At 41.8% G+C, this 25,958-nt stretch overlaps 1 protein-coding gene across 8 annotated transcripts in view; it reads left to right on the forward strand.

The window, feature by feature from the left end:
• The window catches only part of LOC126106537 (zinc finger protein 239-like), a 376,855-nt gene that overhangs the window by 156,813 nt on the left and 194,084 nt on the right, over window positions 1–25,958 (forward strand). For 2 of the 8 annotated variants that reach the window (XM_049912872.1, XM_049912873.1), the window contains exon 9: window positions 24,799–25,177. The exons of 5 other annotated variants lie outside the window; for them this stretch is intronic. In XM_049912872.1, coding sequence (XP_049768829.1) covers window positions 24,799–25,177 — 379 coding nt within the window. Of the gene's footprint in view, window positions 1–24,798; window positions 25,178–25,958 lie in introns of those variants that run through there. One more of the 8 variants, XM_049912871.1, reaches the window with a different exon arrangement.

A 25,958-nucleotide genomic window follows, 5' to 3' on the forward strand; every position in this document is an offset into this window, starting at 1 on the left:
CATTTTTTATGCAAAAGGTAGGTGTACATTCAGGTCTGCAACATTGAACCGGGATTACTACCCAGATCTCTGCTACTCATCATAAAATTCTCAAAACTAACTTTTACATATATCCTGACAAGTTCTAGGTGACTTTCCAAGTGGCCAGCACCAACCAGTCTTGTAAGAAGCAGGGTGTCAGTTTCCAGTTATTTAATCCATTCCTAGAACTGAGATGTCAATTTCAGTGAGCAAACTGAGAAACATTTTCTAGAGAATCTAATAAAGCAATCAGATAGATGCAGCTTCATCTAAAAATTATGACAGATTTGTTGATGCTGTAATTGCGACTCCAAATAAATGTGTACCAAAGATTTACCACAAGGAATATATTCCAGAGTAGAGGCAGGAATATGAAGAACATTATGAATCACATATAGTAGATGCTGATTTCGACCTAGCTCATGAACTGTGTGAAGAGTGAATGAATCGAAAAGAAGGGATCGAAACAACAACCATGTTGGGATGTAAGAAATTGAGTCACCAGTCCTGGAATTTGCTGAAGAAGTTGTGTATAAGCAGCCCACCAATTGTTGTATGGTACTCAGTGACACCATACCAAATAGCAAACAGAATTGCTTCACCTCAAAAAGCTGACAAGATAAAAAACATACTTGGAAAAATAAAAGTAGTAGTTTAAATCAAACAATGGGAAATCCAGAATGGAAAATAACAATATTATGAGAAGGAAAGTTGCTACTCACCATATAGTAAAGATGCTGAGTTGCAGATAGGCACAACAAAAAGATTTTCACACTTAGAGCTTTTGGACAATGGCCTTTGTCAACAACACACACACACACACACACACACACACACACACACACACACACACGACCGCAGTCTCAGGCAACTGAAACCACTTGAGTGTTGTGCCTGTCTGCGACTCAGCATCTCAGCTATATGATGAATAGCAACTTTCCATCTCATAATATTGTTACAAAGAAGTAGTTTAGTAACAGTCAGCAAATAACACCTGCCAATACACAATTGTCTTAGGGCTTCACACTAGTGGGACTAGATACAGCACCCCAGGATGTAAAGACAGGAAAGTTAACTGGTAGTGATGGGATACATCCCAAGGTTTTAGCATACTGTGTATGGCTAAACAAATTTCTTAACCAATCCTACAGTTGGGATGTAGTGTGGCGTAGCAGCAAGACGGCAGTGCTAAGCAGTGTGGAACATCCCGGCTCATCTCGGTGAGTTCTGTTTGATGAGCTATAAGTGCATTTGGCTCCTAACTCAGAACTGTGGGAACAACTGAACTAGCCTGCCACAGGGTTTGCTTGGCCTTATGTACCCAACAGGCAAAGTACGTTTGTGACCATGTGACATGTGGATAGTGTTTGTTGATCATAGCAGTGCCACCAGTTTCCAGATGCACGTGCTTCTCAAAGGTGTAGCTAGTTCCACTGGTGGAGCCTGTAACAAAATGCATATAAACATACTGTTTGTATACAGCACTGCGTTGTGATGTATTGCTTGTTTTGTACAAATACACAAAAAATTCAGTAAGAGAGACACTTGTGGGTGACAGGTAGGCAGCCCTGCAGGGTGGAGACATTGGACTGACAGCAAACATAAGTATAACTAGTATTCACAGAACTTGTGAACATGCACACTAAAATTGTGAATCTCCATGAAGATTTTGACAAGGCATCGGTCTTGGCAAAGTTTAAGCCTGTTATTTTTTGGAAGTATGTGGCTGACACTTTTGCAGAGTGACCCCATGATGAAAAGAAACTTCATCAGTTTATGCACCATCATTTGTTAGAATATTAGATTCACCAATGGGCTGGGAAAGGATAAATACTTCTCTTTCAGGTATGTCTTGATTTTTAATTTTTGATTTTTAATAAAACATGCAGCAGCCTGGGACGTTGTGTCTTCCACAAGCAGACTAACACATATGTTTACCTGTGACTGGGCAATTGTTATCATCTTCTGCAGATTAATATTATGTGCCCAATGCATTTGTTCAACGGTTAATGTATGATTGTTGATAAGAACAATCTACAGGAAGAACACCACAAAACAGTTTTTGAAAAGAATGGTTATCCACCATGGAAGATCCACGAAGCTTTGCAATGAAATCTGAAGGTGTGTGGCTTACCTTGAGAGGCTGAAGAGTAAATGTTCTAGTCTCAAGCCTTCCCAGCATTCGCAGGGAATCTGTCTTCTAAAAGAAAAGAAAAAAAGGTGAAATACACTCCTGGAAATGGAAAAAAGAACACATTGACACCGGTGTGTCAGACCCACCATACTTGCTCCGGACACTGCGAGAGGGCTGTACAAGCAATGATCACACGCACGGCACAGCGGACACACCAGGAACCGCGGTGTTGGCCGTTGAATGGCGCTAGCTGCGCAGCATTTGTGCACCGCCGCCGTCAGTGTCAGCCAGTTTGCCGTGGCATACGGAGCTCCATCGCAGTCTTTAACACTGGTAGCATGCCGCGACAGTGTGGACGTGAAACGTATGTGCAGTTGACGGACTTTGAGCGAGGGCGTATAGTGGGCATGCGGGAGGCCGGGTGGACGTACCGCCGAATTGCTCAACACGTGGGGCGTGAGGTCTCCACAGTACATCGATGTTGTCGCCAGTGGTCGGCGGAAGGTGCACGTGCCCGTCGACCTGGGACCGGACCTCAGCGACGCACGGATGCACGCCAAGACCGTAGGATCCTACGCAGTGCCGTAGGGGACCGCACCGCCACTTCCCAGCAAATTAGGGACACTGTTGCTCCTGGGGTATCGGCGAGGACCATTCGCAACCGTCTCCATGAAGCTGGGCTACGGTCCCGCACACCGTTAGGCCGTCTTCCGCTCACGCCCCAACATCGTGCAGCCCGCCTCCAGTGGTGTCGCGACAGGCGTGAATGGAGGGACGAATGGAGACGTGTCGTCTTCAGCGATGAGAGTCGCTTCTGCCTTGGTGCCAATGATGGTCGTATGCATGTTTGGTGCCGTGCAGGTGAGCGCCACAATCAGGACTGCATACGACCGAGGCACACAGGGCCAACACCCGGCATCATGGTGTGGGGAGCGATCTCCTACACTGGCCGTACACCACTGGTGATCGTCGAGGGGACACTGAATAGTGCACGGTACATCCAAACCGTCATCGAACCCATCGTTCTACCATTCCTAGACCGGCAAGGGAACTTGCTGTTCCAACAGGACAATGCACGTCCGCATGTATCCCGTGCCACCCAACGTGCTCTAGAAGGTGTAAGTCAACTACCCTGGCCAGCAAGATCTCCGGATCTGTCCCCCATTGAGCATGTTTGGGACTGGATGAAGCGTCGTCTCACGCGGTCTGCACGTCCAGCACGAACGCTGGACTACATCCAGCATCTCTACGATCGTCTCCATGGGAGAATAGCAGCCTGCATTGCTGCGAAAGGTGGATATACACTGTACTAGTGCCGACATTGTGCATGCTCTGTTGCCTGTGTCTATGTGCCTGTGGTTCTGTCAGTGTGATCATGTGATGTATCTGACCCCAGGAATGTGTCAATAAAGTTTCCCCTTCCTGGGACAATGAATTCACGGTGTTCTTATTTCAGTTTCCAGGAGTGTATTTTATAAAATAATTTGTCTAAAAGTAAGAAATAAAATACATTAGAGAAACATGTGATGTGCCTTTGAATGATACTCAGGATCAAGTACAGGAAATGAGGTACAAATCAAGAATTTGAAGTATTGTCTATTGAAAAATTATTGAGACTGAAAAACTGTTGGAGCTTTTTTACACCTTTGTGTATAGATGATAGATATATGTCAAGGCCACACAACATTGGACAGCACAGTCTTTGTAATTCACTAGACAAATATATTGCACTACTCTTTAAAATTCCAAGATTTTAAGTTAAACATTGAAGTTTAAATTTCAGTTGGTACCTGATTTGCAATACATGACTTTGAGCACCATTCAAAGGTGCATCAAATCTTTCTTTAATCTATTTTATTTCATTCTTTTAGAAAAATCATTTCACGAAACATTTGACTTTTTCAAATTTTTTTGTTTTCAAGTTTTATTCAGAAAGCTTTTTGACACCTGTTTGACATTCCTAGCATCTTATGTTTTGAAAATGTCCTGAATTTGGTGCTAATAGGGAGGCCTTGAAAAGATGAACTTTTTACCACCCTATTTTCATCCTAATGTCTTCTGTTCTTGAAATGTCCTGAATTTAATATGTGATTCAAAGGAAGCCTGTTTGTCAGCTATATATCACATAACTAGAATTTTTTATGCACAAAATTGCTAGGCTTTGAAGAGATGAACTTTTTGACACTTCATTTGTGAACCTACAGCAGCTGGTTGTGAAATATTTCAGCTTTCCCTCAAATCACAAATGAAGTTTCCTTAATTATCCTGATTACTGTCAGGCATTTAAATTTACTTTTGCAAGAGTAGACCTCACGGTAGTGTTGTATGCCATTATTTGTTCAGTTCCCATTCTTTATATGGCTGTAAAGATTCAGATAAAAAGCCATTACACAATTTTCCCACAAATCACTAATTATTTTTCTTAATTACCCTGATTATCTAGCAATTAACATCATTTTTTGTTGGGACATTTTTTGTTTGAAAACTATACCTTGGCTGGTCAGGTTGATAACCCATTTGGTCATTTCCTACTCTTCATGTGTCTATGAAAATTTGGATAAAAACCCACTCTGTAATTTATATGAAGTCTTGTTTTTGTGCCATTCAAACATTTGACCAATAAAATAAGTTATAGCCTCTCTAAATGTAGTCAAGGATATTTTCTGCCAGCACCAAAGGTAGACACACTCTTTGTCTCTGTGGAAGGTAGCTAGATTCTATGGAAGGCTGGTATGTATCTATCTGTGTTGTTTGTCATATATAATTCAAGAACATTGTGTGGAACATTGCTGCTGTACTGGTCTGCTACAGCCTGATAAATTTGCTGTGTCTGAGCAGTGTATACAGGCAAGCCATGCAATGAATGTCCAGATTTCAACCTGTCTTTGATGTTTCTGGTATCAATTTTTGAGGGAAAGTGTTAAAATACATTTGACTAATGATTTAATTAATCATGATGATGGTTTTAACCTTGACTAAACATGGAATTTGCCACTGGCAACAGTTAACTCTCATGGACAGTGGTATTGTCCCCGGGCAACCAGACTTAATGAAACAACATCCTTCATGGTAGCATGTATCTCTGCTGCCCTTGAGGTATTCCTTCCAGATTTATTTGCAGTGTACTCCCCCTACTGGGATTTAAGGTGGATGGTGGCACTTTACCATAAGACTTTCTGACTTGTGCCAAAGGTAACTGAACTCTTGTAGCAAACTATTAGCAGCAGACAAAATTTGGGTACGACTGATAGGGGACATGGGTGTTTGGAAAACTGGTTTATTTGGATAATCACACTGTATACTTTTATTTAGCAATGTACCAGTAAAAACTATATATATTTTTAATAACATGAGTCCCTTTCATTATTACAAAAGCAAGTACAGTGGGAATGAACGTAGTGCAGTATAAAAAACCAAAAATAATGCATATTGCATATACATTACGCTTAAAAAAATACTTAACTTTTGTCTGTTAAAGCAAGGCTTCTTGCTTACAAACAGCTAAGTCACAACCTTTTTTTCAGGACAGATCTCTCATACAGTGAGCTTGCAACCATTCCAAGGCAATATCTAAATATGTAAATGCCTTAGAAGCAGCCAGTACATTTTTATCTTCATTTTCTCGACCCTTAGCTGATGAGCTGCTCACAAAGTGAGACTTTATCATTGACAAGGTTTAAAATTTCACTACCCTGCATAATGCCCTGGATGTGCATCATCGAAACTCACCCATTCTTGAACATGTTCTTCTTCGCATTCATGGCAACTCAATTGTTTTAACATTGTGAGCATTTTGGACATATCATTGTGTGTAATTTTCAGTTAGACTTTCAGAAATATCCGCCATGCCCAAAATTTTATTCCAGGACTGCTTTCTTTTTCTTCAAATTGTGTTTCTTGACACCATGCCGAACTGCTCTGATCATGTAGGACACGTCTATCAAGTCAATATTTTTATGATTCCTTAACAGACTTCCTTTTCCCTCATCTTTCCTTTCTAACAATAACTTTTATAACAATTCTTTCCTGTAAATCCATTTGAAAGCCTAAATAATAAAATCTTGGGCTGTAATAAGGATTTTACGTTAGGTGGAAGAAACATCTCTTTTAGAACTCATCCCTTTGGTTTGAGATATCACAAAATGAAAGAGTTAGTGTATTATCAAGGAGCAATATCATTTTCTCACTCTTACCATTCTTTAACTGGTGTACTTTTACAGAGGGTGCAGAAATTTCCATATACAATTCTGTGAAAATCGTACTATCCATCCAGGTTGGCTTTTGTGAGATGTAAACAATAGGTGTAGCTGATATATTCACGTGTTTGAAACAATGTGGTTTCTTACTTTTACCAATTTTGAGCATAGACAATCAATGGCTACTAGTAGCATTAGCACAAGCTAAAGCTGTAATTGCTGACTTCAGGGTCGGATGCTGCTAATTTATGATGTGAATCAAGAGTTTTTCTTGGCAAAGGTTTCCAATTGAGCCTAATTTCTTCAGCATTGTGAACATTTTTGAGATCATAATCTTCTTCTCTCAATAAGTCCCTTAGTTTTGTTTTGAAACAAGTCACTGCTGAAGAATCAGCAGACATTTTTCTCTTGGTATTTGAAGTACATGAGTGCCATATCATGGCTTAAGGTGTTTTAAACTGCCTGTGTTTGCTTTAAAATTTGATGGCCCTCCAAGATTTTTATTAAATTGGGACAAGGTATAAGTTCTCCTTATGAAGTCTTTTGTGTAAACCATTTACAAGCAGCAGCATCTAACATCTAGATAGGTTTTTCTTTTTCTTTCAGAATAAAAACAGACTTAGTTGTGAAATTATTTACAGTCAGTGATGTGTTTCACACCTTTGAGCATTATCAGATTATGTAAAAGTAGCTGGAAATGAAACCCATCCGACATATAGCCGTTTAAAATGGAAAATGTATGCAACAGTAACTGGATATATAATCCATCCATCATAAAAACACACAAAATGCAACGTGGTCCTGAACACACCAGCTGACACCACTATAGTAATACAAAATAGGACACACTTACAAAAATAAAGGTGCTATGAGCGGCATGCAGCACAATGTCCTTCTGGCATGCACACAGATGGGTTTCATATCCAGCTGCTTTTACACAATCTGAAGATGCCCCAAAAGAGTGAAACATGTCATTGGCAGTAAATAATTTCACAACTGAGAATGTTTATATTCTGAAATACTTTTTAAACTGGTTGCTGTACCACCCTGCCACAATGAAATGGAATAATTTTTATCTAGATCTATAATAATGGTGAGCTGCATAGTTTTCCAAATTGTCAATCCATCAGCAGAATCAGGCTTAAATATAAAATTTGTGATGCTAGTCTTTTCCTTTTTTATATTTGTAATTGTAAGTTTACCAAACTTATGCTAATTAGGTAAGGTGGTTGTAGACTTGCCTTCCTCCAATCTCATATTTGTCTCTCATAGAAAGGACAAAGCGTTTGTTTTTAGGCATTTTATGTCACAAGGTTACTTTACATGACAAATCTGATAGTCATCGAAGCAGAGCACCAATATCTATTGATGGCAACATGGCATTCATGCAGGGGGGAGGGGGGTGCACGACAGTAGCGGGTAAGTGGGGGTTACACATGAGCGAGTAACAGTTTAGTTTAGCAGTCGTAAGCATTCGTTTGGTTGACCAACATTCAGATTATCAATGCTGTACTGTATTGTCCTGATGTTCACAGTTCGATTTATGTGACACTTGGTTCCTTTTCATGAGAGTGAGTGTGATTCTCACATCATGGGTAAATGTAGTCTGTACAACACAATAAGAGACAAATGTTCAGCCACTTGTCAATCATTATCATTTAGAGTATACTTTTTCTTGCATTGATATTCACACAAAAAGATAAAACCCATACATGTTCACATCTCTCAAAAATTGCCCCTGTGAGCATGATTGTTAACCTCCATGACATAGCACGTCTAATCAAATATCGGTACTATTTATATTATTATCCAACCACATGTTGTTGTTGTGGTTTCCAGCTCAAAATAAAACCCTTCAGCATTGCAATTGGCTTTATTGTTCATGAAACACAACTACTATTAGCTAAGGTTGAAAACCAGAGTGAAGAGTAGAGCATGCTGGAAAAATCCTACTTTTCTTGCATTTGTTGGCGATATTTATTTCAAGTTAGCCATAAGTCTCCAGAAATATAGATCACAGTGACTTTCTGCCCAACATGTGAAATGGCTGACCTTATGGCGATCAGTAAATTACGATCTGTAATTGTGGGTGACTGTTTTATTTTTCCAGTGTGCTATGACTTACATAGGCCAGACCATGTTCACCATGGAAGAATGTTGCACTGACCATTAGTGCTGCACCTACCTTTTACAACCAATGCCGTATGAAGCAATAATAATATTGGCCACAGCACATATTTTTGAGATTCCATTATTAAAAAATATTGTGGAAATACACATGGCAGGTATCTGATGAATTGTGATACTGAGGGTCTTGATTAACCTGTTAATGCAGTAACCTCAACAGTGACAACCACTTAAATTTGAATTGAAAAGTTACTATTTAGGTATAGACTAATAGGCCAAAATATTATCACCATTTAACATTTTGAGCTGTCGATATTTTGCCAGATGCCAGCATAATTCTTGCATGATATTTCAACTTTGTGACTTGTTATCTTCATTAGGTGCTACCTGAGACTGGTCATGAGCAGTGAATGAATGGAATGGATCCACTATATGTACCTAGGCTCTTCCCCCTCCAACATCAGTTCCAGGCATTCCAGCTGTGTTTCACTCCTTCGTGCAGCATCCTTAGTCCAGAGTGCCTGTCCATGAACTGGCATTCCATTTTTCATCTGTTGTGTTTCCTGGTGTTTTTTCTGCAGTCCGCTCCCACTAGCAACTTTCTAAGGTGTTCCCTCTTCAGTTCCATGCACCAGGCTAAGCAATGGTGTTTCATCTTCAGTCCCGTGCACTTGTCTGTGCATTGGCATTCCATTATCACTAATTGCTTAATAGCATGTTAGTCCATTTTTGGAGCACAATACAATTGTGATTCTGAGTAGCGTGGATTTGGCAAGTCCATGATAGGTTTGCAAAGGTATGTAACACCAGATTTCTACACATAAGTAACACAATTCCCAAAATGGGTCAGTGGTTTGCAGGTACAGAACTGATAGATGACAGTGCTCCCAATGCGTTCTGTCAGGCAATTTTGTTGTGCTCTTCAAACCACTGTAGCATGATTCTGACTTTGTGGCATGGACAGTTATCATGCAGGGAGGTGTCATCACCAGGGAAGACATCAAGCAAGAAGGGACACATGTGGTCCGTGATAATGTTCACATAGTCAACAGCTGTAATGGCACCTTTGATTACTGACACAGATTCCATGGAAGCCTATGTGAATGTTCCACATAGCTTAATACTCTCCTGACCAGCCTGCATAAGTGGCACAATCCATGTTTTGGCAGTCATTCAGCTGGATGACAAATTGTCTGGACATGACCATCAAACTGGTGTAACAAGAAACATGATTCACCTGACATCCACTGATTCACAGTCCAATCTTAATGATCTCATACCAGCTGCACTTGTAACTGATATCACTGATCAACATGGGACCACGTGGGGTTTGTTCTTCAGTGGAACACCATGTTCAGCAATGTGTGCACGTTCTGTGATGAACATGGACATCCAACACCCCAGACATCCAGTGCCTTGGACCACCTCATGGTTTCACCATCCTTCAACCACTTTGCATAGATGCTCAAGACAGTAGGATGCTAACAGATGACCAACTTTGCCCTTTAGGAGATGCTTATTCACAGACTCCACTCCATAACAATCTCGCCTTCATTAAGGTTGCTTATGTCAGTGGATTTCACTGTTTGCAGTCATTGTTAGAATGATTCCCCATTCGTCTCTCTCTTTCTGCAAGACAATGTGTGTTGGTCATAAAATTTTGGCTCAGCAGTGTATACATAGATATTGAATGTGCCACTTCACTGGCTCCAAAGCTGTGATGACGACTCTGGATAGCTTAGAGTTATTCATTCTTCTTTATCTTTCTCTTTTGCTGTCTTCATTTGACACCTCTGCTTTGAAATTACTCTTTATTTTCATGATGGTGGTCCATAATAACAAATTACATCAAAAACTATAAAAAATATCATATTACAGTGATAACTTTACCTAGCTGTTACATTGTTATTTGCTTATGGGTGCAGCTGCCATGCTGTTCTGTGTATTGCTCTGGTGTCGGTTAGTCATAATGTTGTATTAGGACCGATGAAAACTTTTGTTGCTGTTTCATTTGGAAACAGTGTAATTTTTACTACAGAAATATGTTTTATGAGAATACAATTATATTTGAAGAAAATTACATTTGTTTGACTTTCTAATTTCCTGCTAAAATAAGTCAGTTTCCGGACATTCCTATGACGTCATGAATCAGTAAATTATCAGACAGACACTGAGGACCACAAGACATCTTATATGTTTCCTGAGGTATCTCATTAACAAATAAAGTTATAGGAAATGGTTTTCCCTGATTCAAGAGCTCAGAAACCTATGTGTGATGAAGGCAAGGAAAACATTTTATCGGTCCTATAATGTAGCTGGATAGACAAAATCTACTCACCAAGCAGTGGCAGGAGAACATATGAATAAAAGGCATTATGTATGGAAGCTTTTGGAGCCAGTGGCTCCTCCTCCTGGCAGAAGAGTTGATGGGGAAGGATAAGGACTGTTGAGGCTTAGGAGAAGTGGTAGAGTTCAGAAAAGTAACCCAGGATGCCACATCAGAGGAGACTTATTGGACAGATGAGTAGGAAAGACTGATTTTTGGTGACTATACTGGAAGAGATTTGAAAATCAGAGAGCTTAAAGGTGGAAGATAGGGTAATATCTTGTTGTTCTCATTCTGTTGCCTGCCAACCACTCCCTTCCTCTCTTCTCACACTGTTGTGTGTTCTGTTTGGGAGCAGTTATAGATGCCATGCTGTCCACAGCATCCACCGCAACTGCTGCGAGGATTCCTTTCAAATCTGACATTATTTTTGGCCTTGATGCAAGTCATAGTAATCACTCACATTTAGAAGCCATCTGTTGAAATTTTACATCAACATCCATAATCGGCAAGCCACTGTGACGTGCATGACATAAGGTACTTTCCAATGTACCAGCTACTAGGGCTTCCTTCCATTCTATTTGCATATGGAGAGTGCCACGAATGATTGCTTGAACACGTCTGTGCACACTGTCATTAGTTTATTCTTGTCTTTGGGATCTCTATGGGAGTGAGCTGTTGGGGTTATTTTTTTCATAGATTCATCACTTAAATCTGATTCTTGGAACTTTGCAGCTTTCTTAGAATGGTTTACATTTCTCTTTGCTTGTTCAGTTTCTTCAACATCTCTGTGACATTCTCCCAAACAAACATGTGGTCATTCTTGCTGCTCTTCTTTGTATATGTTTAGCATCGCTCATTAGCTCCTTTTTGTATGGGTCCCATTCCCTGGAGCACGGCCTGACAGGAAGTCTGATTCTCGATTTCAAAATATTTCTGTGATAGCCTGTTTTTGGCATCACCAGATGTAGAACTACTTCTTTGAAACTTAGACTCTAACTGTTCCCTGCTGGTTTGTGTTATCAGATTTAGAGTTCCTATCAGACTTTGTCATTATCTTATATGTGTTGTGAGAACTTTGAACAGGCAGTTATTTTTTTAAGCGGCTCAAGAACTTTACTCTGACAGTTTTTCTCTGAAGTGTGTTTAGAACTTATGATCAAGGTTGTTTCCCTATCTTTTAGAACTGAGGCTCAGTACAGCACTTTGTTTTTCTCATTACCAGACAGGTGGAATGTTTTTATGTTCTATTCAGAAGACTTCATTTGGGTTTTTTCTTTAGTAAAATAGTTCAGAACTGTAAAACTTTGTTTTCTCCTTCCAAGGGCTGAAAGACTGTCTGTGCTTAACCAAACGAGTTTAGTTTGTTTCATGCTTCTCAAGATTTGTCAATATTAAGTTGGTGTGTTCCTCTCTATTCAAATAATTTTTTTTGTTTTGCTTATACTGAGCTGTTTGTGCACCACCTACAGCAGACACTTTGAATAACACAAGCATTTTATTTGCAATATCCTTTGTGGTCTGATTACACTTCCCTGGTGTTCTACCAAAGGCTGCTGCCTGATACACCTACAACTAAGCCTAACTGGTCGTTACATTTCATGTTCCTATGTATTGTTGCTTATGTGTATTCATATGACTTAACCAATTCCAACTGTGAATCAGTCCATATTTCTAGATTTCCAGAAAGCATTTGACATGGTGCCCCAGTGTAGGCTGTTAAAGAAGGTGAGGAATATGGAATAGGTTCACAGATATGTGAGTGGCTTGAAGACTTCTCAAGTTGTACCCAGTATGTTGCCCTCAATGGTGAGTTCATCAGAGACAAGGGTACTGTCAGGAGTGCCTTGGGAAAGTTGTTAGGACTGCTGTTATTCTCTATATACTTAAATGACTTAGCGGGCAAAGTGGGCAGCAGTTTGTGATTGCTTGCTGTGGTGTATGGTAAGGTGTCGAAGTTGAGTGACTGTAGGATGATACAGAATGACCTTGACAAAATTTCTACTTGGTGTGATAAATTGCAGTAGCTCTAAATGTATAAAAATGTAAGTTAGTGCATATGAGTAAGATAACAGACCCATAATGTTTGGACACAGCATTAATAGTATCATCCTTGATGGAGTAATGTCATTTAAATATCTGGCCATAACAATGCAAAGTGATATGTGAGGACTGTGCTAGGGAAGGTGAACAGTTGACTTCAATTTATTAGGAGAGTTCTAGGAAAGTCTGGTTATTTGGAAAGGAGACTCCATACATGACGCTAATTTGACATATTTTTGAATACTGCTTAAGTGTTTGGAAGCCACACCAGGTTGAATGAAAGGAAAATGTTGAAGTAATTCAGAGTTGGGCTGCTAGATTTGCTACTGGTAAGTTCGAACAACATGCAGGTGTTGCATAGATGCTTCAGGAACTCAAATGGGAATTTATGGAGGGAAGGTGACATTCTTTTTGAGGAAAGATATTGAGAAAATTTGGAGATCTGGAATTTGAAGCTGACCACAGAATGATTCCGTTGCCTCCAATGTACATTGCACAGAAGGACCATGAAGATAAGATGAATACAGGGTGTATACGACCCGGGACAACCGGGAAATCCGGGAAAAACCCGGGAATTTTTTCATCGGGGAGAAAACCGGGAAAAACCCGGGAATTTTTCGGAATTCCGGGAATTTTTCATTGTTTTAGCTTTCTGTTAAATTTTTGTAATTTTGACTGCAGAATTGATTCTCTAGCAAAGAATGTTATTGTAATCTGGCTACTGGAGAACTGCAGCAATAAAATATAAACGAGAGGGAAAAAAATAAAACTTTAGTGGCAAAGGAAATGTGCAATTTAGGACAATAAACACCGTGCACGCACAAGCGTTTGCAGATAGCAAAAATATGTCAACGGCCGTAGGGCGCAGACTGTAATTCTTCGTAGCAATAAACTACTTGCTATGAGCATGACGTAACAACTGTTCACAGTAGGTTCGTTTGACCAGTTGCCAGCGGTCTTTTGCGCATGCGCATTTGACTCGCGTATAAGCAGTACTTTCTCCCGCTTCCCGCTACTTGAAGTTTGGCTGTTAGCTGTATCGGTAGTAGCAGCAAGCAGCCAGATGCAAACGAGAAAAATTTTTCTCGCGCGCCCTAGCTGCCAGATTCGCGCTTGCACAGAGTTGTAGTCCCTACGTGACCCGTGTTTACGTTAAGTGATTTCGATGCTTCTCTTCGTGTACAGCTCCCACGTCAAATGAAAACAAAACGGATTTCTGTGGCCGGGAGCTATAAAGTGAATTAAAATACATTCACATAATTACGGAGGGCAAAAATATATTATTAATTTCAGTTTCTGATTTTCTTTCCAAGTTAGTAGCTGTCAAGCATTAATCGCCTTGCAGAAGTTATTTTTGCAAGTTTACTAAAGAAATTCTACAGTATTGGCTAGTTCCAACTGTTCGCTGAAAAAAATGGTTCAAATGGCTCTGAGCACTATGCGACTTAACTTCTGAGGTCATCAGTCGCCTAGAACTTAGAACTAATTAAACCTATCTAACCTAAGGACATCACACACATCCATGCCCGAGGCAGGATTCGAACCTGCGACCGTAGCGGTCGCCCGGTTCCAGACTGTAGCGCCTAGAACCGCACGGCCACTCCGGCCGGCTGTTCGCTGAATTTCAAGTACACGTTATCATCTTCTGCCATGTATGGCATTACGCCATAATAAAGAACCAAACATTAGATCGTAGAGTACTGGTACTCCAAGAAAATTTACATCCCAAAAACAACACTGAAAAGCTTAATATCAGATGGGACCTCCTTCATTGTGAATCTGGAAAAAGCCAATTTGCACTTCAAGCCGAATTATGCATTTTAGTATGGTTTACGAAATTTCGATGCTCGTTGGAGTATCCTCTGATGCCCTGTTTCTTTTATGGTGCAATGTAAGCTCTCTTAGTGCTTTATACACACGAATATGCGAACTTCCTACACCACTGCAGTTGCACACGCACAATAATGCGTTTTCTGGACCTCTCTGGCAATTGGTAAATCGAACCTATTTCTAACAGTATTGCAAACGGTGGTTAGAAAAGCGTTACTTTCAAAGGAAATTTCTTTTCACGCACGATGAATTATGTTACGTGTGAGAAAGTGGGATGGATATCTAAATCACAGAGCGTTCGAAACTGAACAGCTTGAGGACCAGCCACTTACAAGAATTTCAAGTCGAGGCATTTATGTCATAATTTTAAATTTACTGGCACATTTGTGTGATGCATCTTAAAGTATAACACACGCAAAAAAAGATCAATATTACATGTGAAAGTTTAACTTCTATTGCAGCGTGTTAATCTTAGAGACCAATATTATATGTGAAAGCTTAGCTTTTCTTGTAGATATACGGTACTGTGTACATTAATGTAAACCGTTAACTTTTCCTCTTGTGTGTTCGCGCTATGTAACCAGTAATCTTGCAATTGGCTGACTATAACACGTGTCCTATGCCATGAATAGCTGCTGTCATCGGCTGGCGAGATCTCGTGGCTTGAGATATGACTCGCTTACAAAAGGACATCGCAACATCGGTTGCAACATTCCGGAAACTAACGCGCTGTGTTTGGTGCAATTCGAATTTATGCTTTCGTAATACGAAAATATGCAGCGTATATGTTGGTGCAAATCAAAGGTCTTTCCAAAACTTCTCTCCTTTTTTTTTTATTAAAAGTCTCTCCAAAACTTCTCTGCTCCGTCTTTTCTTTTTTTTCCGAGAAGTTCTACGCGATTACATAAAACGTTAACCATTCAAAGGATTGATCAGTTTTACAGTTCCGAGGGAAAATCTACGGAAAACCTACTGTCACTTACCACAGAAAAAGTGTATTTTCGATATTTTTTAAACGGGATATCCGGGAGAAACCCGGGAGTAATCAGGGAATTTTTTTCCTTGTCCCCGTATACACCCTGTGAAAGAAATTGGGGTTCATATGGAGCCATATAAACAGTCTCTTTTTCCTCGCTCTGTTTGTGAGTGGAACGGGAAAGAAAATTAGTAGTAGTGGTATGGGGTACGCTTCACCGTGCGCCGTAAGATGGATTGGGGAGTATTGATATAGATGTAGATTGGTATTGTAATCAAAAGATACTACTTTCTCAATTTTGGGAAGAGCACAGTTTTACATTACTGAGCATTTAAAGCAAGTTTCCAATTTTTGCACCACTTTGAAATCTTACCGGTATCCAATAGAATATTTGAGTGATTTTTACAGCCCATACTAAATTATTGATAAGCAATAACTCATTGGTTATACTAATATTGTCGACATGGTAATTAATATACAGCTTCCCAAGGATGCACTTGAAGTTTCTTCTACATGTACGGGTAACTCTCCATCTGAGATAACAAGCTGCATCCTTCCTACTGAAGGGATTGGGGTGAGTGTTGGATCAGCTCGCCCAGTGGATACCCTATGGACAGGTACGAATGACTTTTATTGACTTCAGTACATGATGTAGTGAGCCACCACACCTCTTTCTTGTCCCCGGCTGATGCTGAGATGTGGGCGGCTTCTGCCCTGGCTGCTGTGTCGGCACTGTACTTTGCTGACGGAAGCCCCATGGTAGTTCAGCAGCCTTTAGAGAACACAGCCATTGACTTCAACAGTGAAGTACTTTCCTCGGTGTTGTAGAGCCTGCACAGCCCCTCTCTCTGCTCGCGTTACTGTGGCAGTACGCGAAGACTGTCGTGCACTGGGTACGACCACAGCTGGCATGGTGGCAGCGAGCTCCACTAAGAACTCAGTGTCAGCAGCAGCAGGCACAGACAGCAAGTCGGTGGGGCTGTGGCACTGAGTCCCATGTAGGACTTAGTGCCGGTGGAAGCTGCACCCTAGTCTCAAACCCACAGCTGCTTCTGGTGGTGCCCAGTCATCTCACTCTCCGGCGTATCCCTGGTGCCGTGGTGGTGCTGCTGGATTTTGGTGACAAGAAATTCAGACTGAATCGTGTGCCTGTGGCACTGATTTGTTTCACTAAAACGTGGTATCTAATCAAGTCGCCCATAACAAGACTTGCCTTGGTGTGGTGGCATCACACTGTTACACTGACGCGCTGCTGACTTGAAGCTGTTAACGCAACACTCCGTGTTAACTTCCACACTACTGCTCATTACTTTTGCTAAAGAACTATAACTTTGGTCAAAGACTGAATAGCGGAACTACACTGTCCTCTTACACAGCGAAGAGCCAGTCCTTTAGGTCTTGCCCTGGTCCAGTTCTCTATTGTAATTACTTCCACCCTTAATCTGTAAAACAAGTATATAATACTACATTAGATAGCTCCAACTATTATGCAAATTACTATATTAATTTCTGGCTCCACAAATCTGTCTTTCATCTCTTATTTAGGGAATCCAATCTACAGGAACTTGAATTACCACTGGATAGGGTTCTTGCATGGCTTGTAATTTCAGATGCGTAAGTGGTAGGCAGAGCAAAATCAGAGACACCGTGGTGCTAGAATTGAGACACACAAGGCCACAGTCACCTGGCCTGTGTCATATCGAAACTGTTCCACACGCTGAAACAATACGCTGCAGTGATCCGCCCCTCCTAAGCTGTTAACATCTGACTTAATGAGCGGTCCAGGCTTAGTTCCCATGTGTTGTTAAGGAAGGTAAGGTTTTCATTTGACAATTTCTATAGAGGCTTCTCTGGCCAATACTGTTGTTAGTATGTTACTTTCAACTCCCTTCATAGTAACTGGTAAATGAAACATGGGTTCCGTAAATTCACACATCCTACTGTTGATTATGATACCTCACAATTCTACGTGCTGTGCTCCCTTGAATATTCCTTGCTCATAGTAACTAGCACCCACCACCACATTGTTGCACACAGAGTATATCCAGTGTAAATCCTTTCTTTGAAAGTATAGTTGTGATTTGATCACTTCTTCCCGTCAAGGTTGTCCCACCGTTTTACCCCCAAAGAGTTGAACAAGGCAAGTGTTTCCACTCGTGGCAAGCTCGCAAGTTGGAATATGGTGACTACCCCACTCTTGACATTGCTGGAGCTTACCCTTGGTCACTACGACACGTCAGTACTCATCTTCCGCTAATAGTAGCACCCCTACCTCTACCGCTAGATAAGTTAGCACCGTACAACACCCAACACCACATACTTCCACGCCACTGGTGTCTTCAGGGGATTATGTACAACCACATTATCTGACGTCACACCCGCCGTGGCGTTATGGTAGTAGTACAGCCAGTTCCAGCTGTTCTCTCCACCACTAGCTGGAATTCCGGTGGTAAACAGCAAACGGGACTTAACTGCCCATGTAGCACTTGATGGACAGCTTCTTGCAAATTCGTTAACTCCACTCATGTGCCTACCAGATCCTGTAGTGACTGCAATAGCCTCATCATCGTTTATCTGGCATCTAGTACCTGCATCCGGTTCAAAATTCCAGTTCAGAGTGCTAGCCGAAGCCCTGGCATAATCCACGACTTCCTGAGTCAACTGTTGAAGCATGCATGTTCAATACGCTGCTCTCAAAGTTCACAATTTGCGCGTAATGCCACTCCGTAGTTAATTTACGTGCCTCTGCTAACCCCCTTGCGGCGTCTGCCGCTTCATCCAGTTGGCTTATGTCTCTTACACTTGCCATCCCAAAGATGGTCTTCAGTATTCTACCTCCAGCATCCGTCCACCTCTCTTTGGATTTGTGCGATACTAATCTGATCACCTCCTGCACCTGCTCCTTTAGTTGTACATATGCCCTGAGCAATTTCTGTGCTCCTTTGAGACCTCTCTCAGCCTGCCGCTTCTAACTGCTAACTGGTGTATCCCTGAGAGCATCAACTCTGGCTTCCTAATTTAGTTCTGTAACTCCAACATATTAAACACTAAACCTAACCGAGCGAGGTAGCGCAGTGGTTCGCACATTGGACTATCATTCGGGAGGATGACGGTTCAATCCCGCGTCCGGTCGTCCAGATTTCGGTTTTCCGTGATTTACCTAAATCGCTCCAGGCAAATGCAGGGATGGTTCCTTTGAAAGGGCACAGCTGACTTCCTGGCCCATCCTTCCCTAATCTGATGAGACCAATGACCTCGCTGTTTGGTCTCCTCCCCCAAACAATCCAATCCCAACTAACGCTAATGACCGTCTGTGACTGGATAACACCACGTGTAGTTGCCCGAAAAGCAAAACTCCTCCGTCCAGGCGATCATCTTGAAGTACCCCATCCCGCCCCCCGTGAAGAGGCACTCTCAACAGCAAAAAAAAAAAAAAAAACACGTAAAGGCGTTACTGTAGAGAAAATGGCTGAAAATTTGGACCATTTGGCAATAACGCCATAAAAACTTGGCCAGGGCATGACGTCAGACAGAAAAAACGGATCATTGATTCAGTAAATGCGAGATATCCAATACTCCCAAAATTACCTTTCACGAGCATATGGAAGCATGTGTCCAAAGAGGTTACTTTCATGTCTGTTTTTTCGTGGTGGAATAGATAAGAAGAGTTGAATGGTAATCTAAACGTGCAGAGTTCAAAGCTACCCGTTTCTATTTTCTCTCGTTTGTGCGATTTCACTAGAAAACAAGACAGCGAAATTTCGGGAACGTTTACCCAAAATGAAGTATGAGACTAGCGAAATAGCTGCCCTTGCTGTATATCGGCTTCACTATAATTTTAATATTATTCTTATATATATATATATATATAAAATCAAATACTGACGAATCGATTCCACAGACCGAACGTGAGGAGAGGGGCTAGTGTAATTGGTTAATACAAACCATAAAAAAATGCACGGAAGTATGTTTTTTAACACACACCTACGTTTTTTTAAGTGGAACCCCGTTAGTTTTGTTAGCACATCTGAACATATAAACAAATACGTAATCAGTGCCGTTTGTTGCATTGTAAAATGTTAATTACATCCGGATATATTGTAACCTAAAGTTGACGCTTGAGTACCACTCCTCCGCTGTTCTCCGCTGTTCGATCGTTTGTATCGGAGAGCATCGAATTACGTAGGGATCCAAAGGGAACGGTGATGGACCTTAGGTACAGAAGAGACTGGAACAGCACATTACGTCCACATGCTAACACCTTTTTATTGGTCTTTTTCACTGATGCACATGTACATTACCATGAGGGGTGAGGTACACGTACACACGTGGTTTCCGGTTTCAAATACGGAGTGGAATAGAGTGTGTCCCGACATGTCAGGCCAATAGATGTTCAATGTGGTGGCCATCATTTGCTGCACACAATTGCAATCTCTGACGTAATGAATGTCGTACACACCGCAGTACATCTGGTGTAATGTTGCCGCAGGCTGCCACACTACGTTGTTTCATATCCTCTGGGGTTGTAGGCACATCACGGTACACATTCTCCTTTAACGTACCCCACAGAAAGAAGTCCAGAGGTGTAAGATCAGGAGAACGGGCTGGCCAATTTATGCGTCCTCCACGTCCTATGAAACGCCCGTCGAACATCCTGTCAAGGGTCAGCCTAGTGTTAATTGCGGAATGTGCAGGTGCACCATCATGCTGATACCACATACGTCGACGCGTTTCCAGTGGGACATTTTCGAGCAACGTTGGCAGATCATTCTGTAGAAACGCGATGTATGTTGCAGCTGTTTGGGCCCCTGCAATGAAGTGAGGACCAATGAGGTGGTCGCCAATGATTCCGCACCATACATTTACAGTCCACGGTCGCTGTCGCTCTACCTGTCTGAGCCAGCGAGGATTGTCCACGGACCAGTGATGCATGTTCCGTAGATTCACTGCCCTGTGGTTGGTGAAACCCACTTCATCGGTAAACAGGTAGAACTGCAACGCATTCTCTGTTAATGCCCATTGACAGAATTGCACTCGATGATTAAAAAAAAATGGCTCTGAGCACTATGGGACTCAACTGCTGTGGTCATAAGTCCCCTAGAACTTAGAACTACTTAAACCTAACTAACCTAAGGACAGCACACAACACCCAGCCATCACGAGGCAGAGAAAATCCCTGACCCCGCCGGGAATCGAACCCGGGAACCCGGGCGTGGGAAGCGAGAACGCTACCGCACGACCACGAGATGCGGGCTCGATGATTAAAGTCATCACCATGTAATTGCTGATGTAGCGACACATGAAACGGGTGAAAGCGGTGACGATGCAGTATGCGCATGACACTACTTTGACTCAGTCCACCGGCTCTCGCAATGTCCCGTGTACTCATGTGTGGGTTCATGGGAACAGCAGCTAACACACCAACTGCATCCGCTTCTCCTGTGACGGGCCTGTTGCGTGCTACGACCATACCTGTTGCATACAGTTGGCGGTAGATGTTTTGCAATGTGCGGCACGTTGGATGCTCCCTGTCCGGGTACCGTTCTGCATACACCCTGCAGGCTTCAGCTGCATTTCGTCGACACTTGCCATCGATGAGTATCATCTCCGCCTTTTCAGAGTTCGAATACACCATGGTCCCAGTTCCTACAACACTGCACTATCACAGACGTCTGGTAACACGGTGTACTACAGTTGGTCTGCGTGCGGAGGCGAATGCAGAATAACAATAGCAGCAAGCGCTACATGCGGACACTGCGACAGCTAGACCAAACCACAACAGTGCACTACAGCCACACTCGTAAACACAGTCGTCATCGTAAACATGTCCCTGCAGATGCTGCTCGCCGACCGTGGCCCGTGTTTGTTACAACACGCAACTGAACGTCGGAGGTTTCAAGCGTCAACTTTAGGTTACAATATCTCCGGATGTAATTAACATTTTACAATGCAACAAACGCCACTGAGTACGTATTTGTTTATATGTTCAGATGTGCAAACAAAACTAACGTGGTTCCATTTTAAAAACGTAGGTTTGTGTTAAAAAACATACTTCCGTGCATTTTTGTATGGTTTGTATTAAACAATTGCACTAGCCCCTCTCCTCACATTCGGTCTGTGGAATCGGTTCGTCAGTATTTGATGTGGTTTACGAAATATATCCAGCGGTAACGTTAGGTGACTATATATATATATATATATATATATATATATATATATATATATATATGGGGTTATTCTTAAAAACATGAAACGGAACATGAAACCATAACCAATTCAAAAATGTTATAAATTAACGGTTACTATCCTCAAGTTTTTAAAGCAATGATTACTTTTTCAGTAAATTAACGACAGATTACTTCGACCAACAGGGAAGGAGTAAAGATGAAACGAATACTTGTGCTCTTACATACAGCCATTAAAGACCTCGTGAATGAGCAGTATTATCAAATTGAACCGTCAGAAAGTTTTAACTGTAACCTATCAAATCTATTAAGGACTTCTAGAAAGAAATTATGCCCAAAATTGCAAACGTTACAGGGAAGTCTGAACTCGTACGTTCGCATTTCAAGTAGTGACGTAAGTGGAATTAATTGAGTTTTAAGTTCGGTATATTTCGTTGAATACAAACCAGGTGTCAACGTAATAGAATTAAAATAGTAAAACTCGTGAATCGCTGCGTATTACTTTCGCTGGCCTAGTTGAGCAAAATGTTGCATCACAATGATCAATTATCGCGTGTGCTGAACTATTATTTCAGTTACGTTGCTTGTGTACGATCCAGTGCAATGTTGACGCTGTAAAATGCAGTTCCACGAACTCTTCTATGGCAAAAAGTCTCTGAATTCATCGTTAGGCTTACAATATTAGTCAGGTTCTCGTCATACATGGTTTATGTCTTGAACGCGAATCTTGGGACACTGCACTTCGTGTGGATGCCACTCCTATTAGTCACGAACAAACTACCAGCTGACTAACTGCTCCTGAAATGAAAAAAAAGAAGCGCTATCACAAGGAAGCAGAAGCCGATGTGAGCTGCCATCGTGTTGTGGAACACCATGGCAGCAATAACACGGGACATACAGCAGTGGAACAAGTCCTGGAAAATTGGAAATTTGTGGTAAGTTCTGTGGGACCAAACTGCTGAGGTCATCGGTCCCTAGGCTTGCACACTATGTAATCTAACTTACACTAACCGTGGCAAGGCGCCGCGCGGCTACGCCGCACAGCAGCAAGTCTTGGGAGGCCTTTGAACAGTCGCGGAACGCTAATTGCTAGTAACAAACGTAACTATTAAATACAGACAAAAAACGAGTTCATCACTTGTCATTCCTCATGCCGTGGGTTCAGCTGGAAAGGTTGACCTCGGCTTAATTGTGATATAGTCATGGTGCTGATTGTGGCTGGATGAGTGTAACTGAGGTGTTATCAAAGGTGTTTATGACTAACGTCAGACATAGCATATTGATCCGATGTTGACTTCTCTCTTGCCATGCTGATGATGTCAAATGCGTTTAAAGAAATTTTCTTCGACCACACGTCCTGTCCTCCATTGTAAGCCTAGCTGCAGCTGCACAGGATTCAGTGAACATCTGCAATATGCAGATGAATTGACTTGCCATTCATGCGTGTCACATGTCTGGCACATTTATGAGTTTCCTGCATTCACACAAGAGCTGCTTAGCTGCAGTAACATGTGTTGTCAAAGCTATACAATCTTATCTCAAGAATTACTATTGGAATGGAAGTTGCCTGTGTACTGGGAACTATGTATTAAATATCAACCTGTGTGATGGATCGAATCTTAAAATGTCAAGAGGCTACACCTAGACTCAATCCCTGGACCCAATAAATGCATGGTATTCAGGACAAAGCAACAGCCGCCTTACGTACATATCAGATGTAGCTATTTCCAGTACCCGATTCTGTTTTCTTTTGGTTAATAAATCGACGTCGGGTACATGCATGTTACTGTGGTTCAGCCATGGACCAAATTCGAATTGCCGACCTCCATCTTACCGCCTTAGTCCCACCTGCAAAAGGAGGTCGGACAGACAGATTTTCCCCTTTTTATTTAGATATACAGGCCGAAAGTTATAGTTGTGAAATAAAATCATCATAACTTCTGAACAGTTTGCAACAGGACGATCAAACTGCACAGTTGGACGCGGGTCATGATGGGAATTAGTATGAGCATTGTTGTTTGCTTTATCGAGGAAGCCGACTTTCATTTGGGTGGGTTCGTCAGTAAGCAAAATTGGCTCATTTGGGGGACTGAGAATCCGTATTTCGCGATCCAGAAGTTTCTTCACCCTCGACAGGTGACTGTATGGTGTACAATGTCAAGTCACGTAATAATCGGTACAATGTTCCTTGATGGCACAGTGACTTACCGAACGGTACATAAAGGTTTTGGAAGATGATTTCATCCTCATTATCCAGAGTGACACTGACTTCGACAAGATGTGGTTCATGCCAGACGGAGCTCGACCCCATCGAAGCAGGAGAGTGTTTGATGTCCTAGAGCAGTACTTTGGAGACCGCATTCTGGCTCTGGGGTACCCAGAGGCCACTGGCAAGGGCCTCGGTTGACCGCCATGTTCTGCGGATCTGAACACATGCGACTCCTTTTTGAGGGGCTATATTAAAGACCAGGTGTACAGCAATAACCCCAAAACTATAGCCGAGCTGGAAACAGCTATTCAGGAGGTCATCAACAGCATGAATGTTCCGATACCTTAGTGGGTCATGCAGAATTTCGCTATTCGTCTGTCCATATCATCGCCATTGATGGCGGGCATATCGAACGTGTCACAACCTAAATCCGCATATCTGTAATGACGTTTACATGTTGAATGAAGTGTATTCACTAACTAATTTACGTTTTTTTCATATAGTTGAATAATTGTCACCGTGTATCTATTTTAGACACGCCGGATTTGGACACGTGTCTTCTATCGCCGCCAACTACTGGCATTCAGCAACTTTGCGGTACAGTTATTAGTTATTTGTTCAAATTCAAGTAAGTTTCTTAAGAACTAGTTTATAATTTTTTTATTCAGTGACACACACATAAACGCACAGATGACTACAAACTCGAGACAGAATCGTCTCTGTCAAGGCAATGTGTTTACTTCCTCCCCAGGTGTCAACGTGACAGCGGAAAGCAGATCGCACGTCGCGGGCAGTCAGTTACAATGGCTCACCGGAAGCTGTCAGTTCGAGAGAGAGTCGTCGCTCTGATCGAAGGGGGCAAACATTCGATTAGATGTGCTGGTAGGAGCCAGGGCGTGCCGCCCACTACCGCAAACAGATGGTGGAGGAATTATGTCGAAAGGGGCACTGCCGGCAGGATTCCCGGCTCAGGCAGGAAGAGGCGGAGCACGCAGCAGGAGGACACTGAGCTCGTGCGTAAGAGCCGACAGCTTCCTTTCCTAAATGCGAAGCAGTTACGGCGAGAGACCAACTTCCCTGCTTCCAGTGACACGGTTCGCCGGAGGCTGAGGGAAGCGGAAGTGTGTAAGGTAACAGCTTAAATGTGATCAAAAAATGTATTAAAATTTTTAGATTTAACTGTAACTATAGTTTTCAAGTTATGTTAAATCACTTTGATTTTTATTAAGATAAAATGAAGAGGTCGTGTGTAGGGAGCCACGGACTGTGTGAACGTAAAAATTCAGCGAGGTAGTGTGCAGCTGAAGTAACGATGGACCGCAAAGGAAGAAGGAGCACATTCGAACAGCGACAGCTAATAATTTTTCGCCATGCTAAAGGCGAAAGGTGTAAAATTGCTGAAGTGTTACAAATGAAGAAAAGTATAGTTTAAGATATAATCAGAGTACCGGGAGGAAGATAGGATTGACAATCCTCCAAAATATACGAAAAATTTACCTATTCAAAAAAGCAGATAAAAATTCACTTGACGCCTTTCTGAGAGACAGTCTCTACTCCTTTCGAATTAATAATAAAAGTGTAGACCAGATGTGGCTTGAATTCAAACAAATAGTATCGGCAGCAATTGAGAGATTTATACCAAATAAATTAACAAACGATCAGCTGATCCTCCTTGGTACACAAAACGGGTCAGAACACTGTTGCAGAAACAACGAAACAAACATGCCAAATTTAAACAGACTCAAAATCCTCAAGATTGGCGATCTGGACTTCAATGTGACATGATTATAATAGTTTCCACAACGAAACTTTGTCTCTAAATCTGGCAGAAAATCCAAACAGATTCAGGTCGTATGTGAAGTATGCTAGCGGCAAGACACAGTCAATACCTTCTCTACGTGACAGAAATGG

Source organism: Schistocerca cancellata, chromosome 10 (assembly GCF_023864275.1).
Source record: "Schistocerca cancellata isolate TAMUIC-IGC-003103 chromosome 10, iqSchCanc2.1, whole genome shotgun sequence".
Taxonomy (NCBI): Eukaryota; Metazoa; Arthropoda; class Insecta; order Orthoptera; family Acrididae; genus Schistocerca; species Schistocerca cancellata.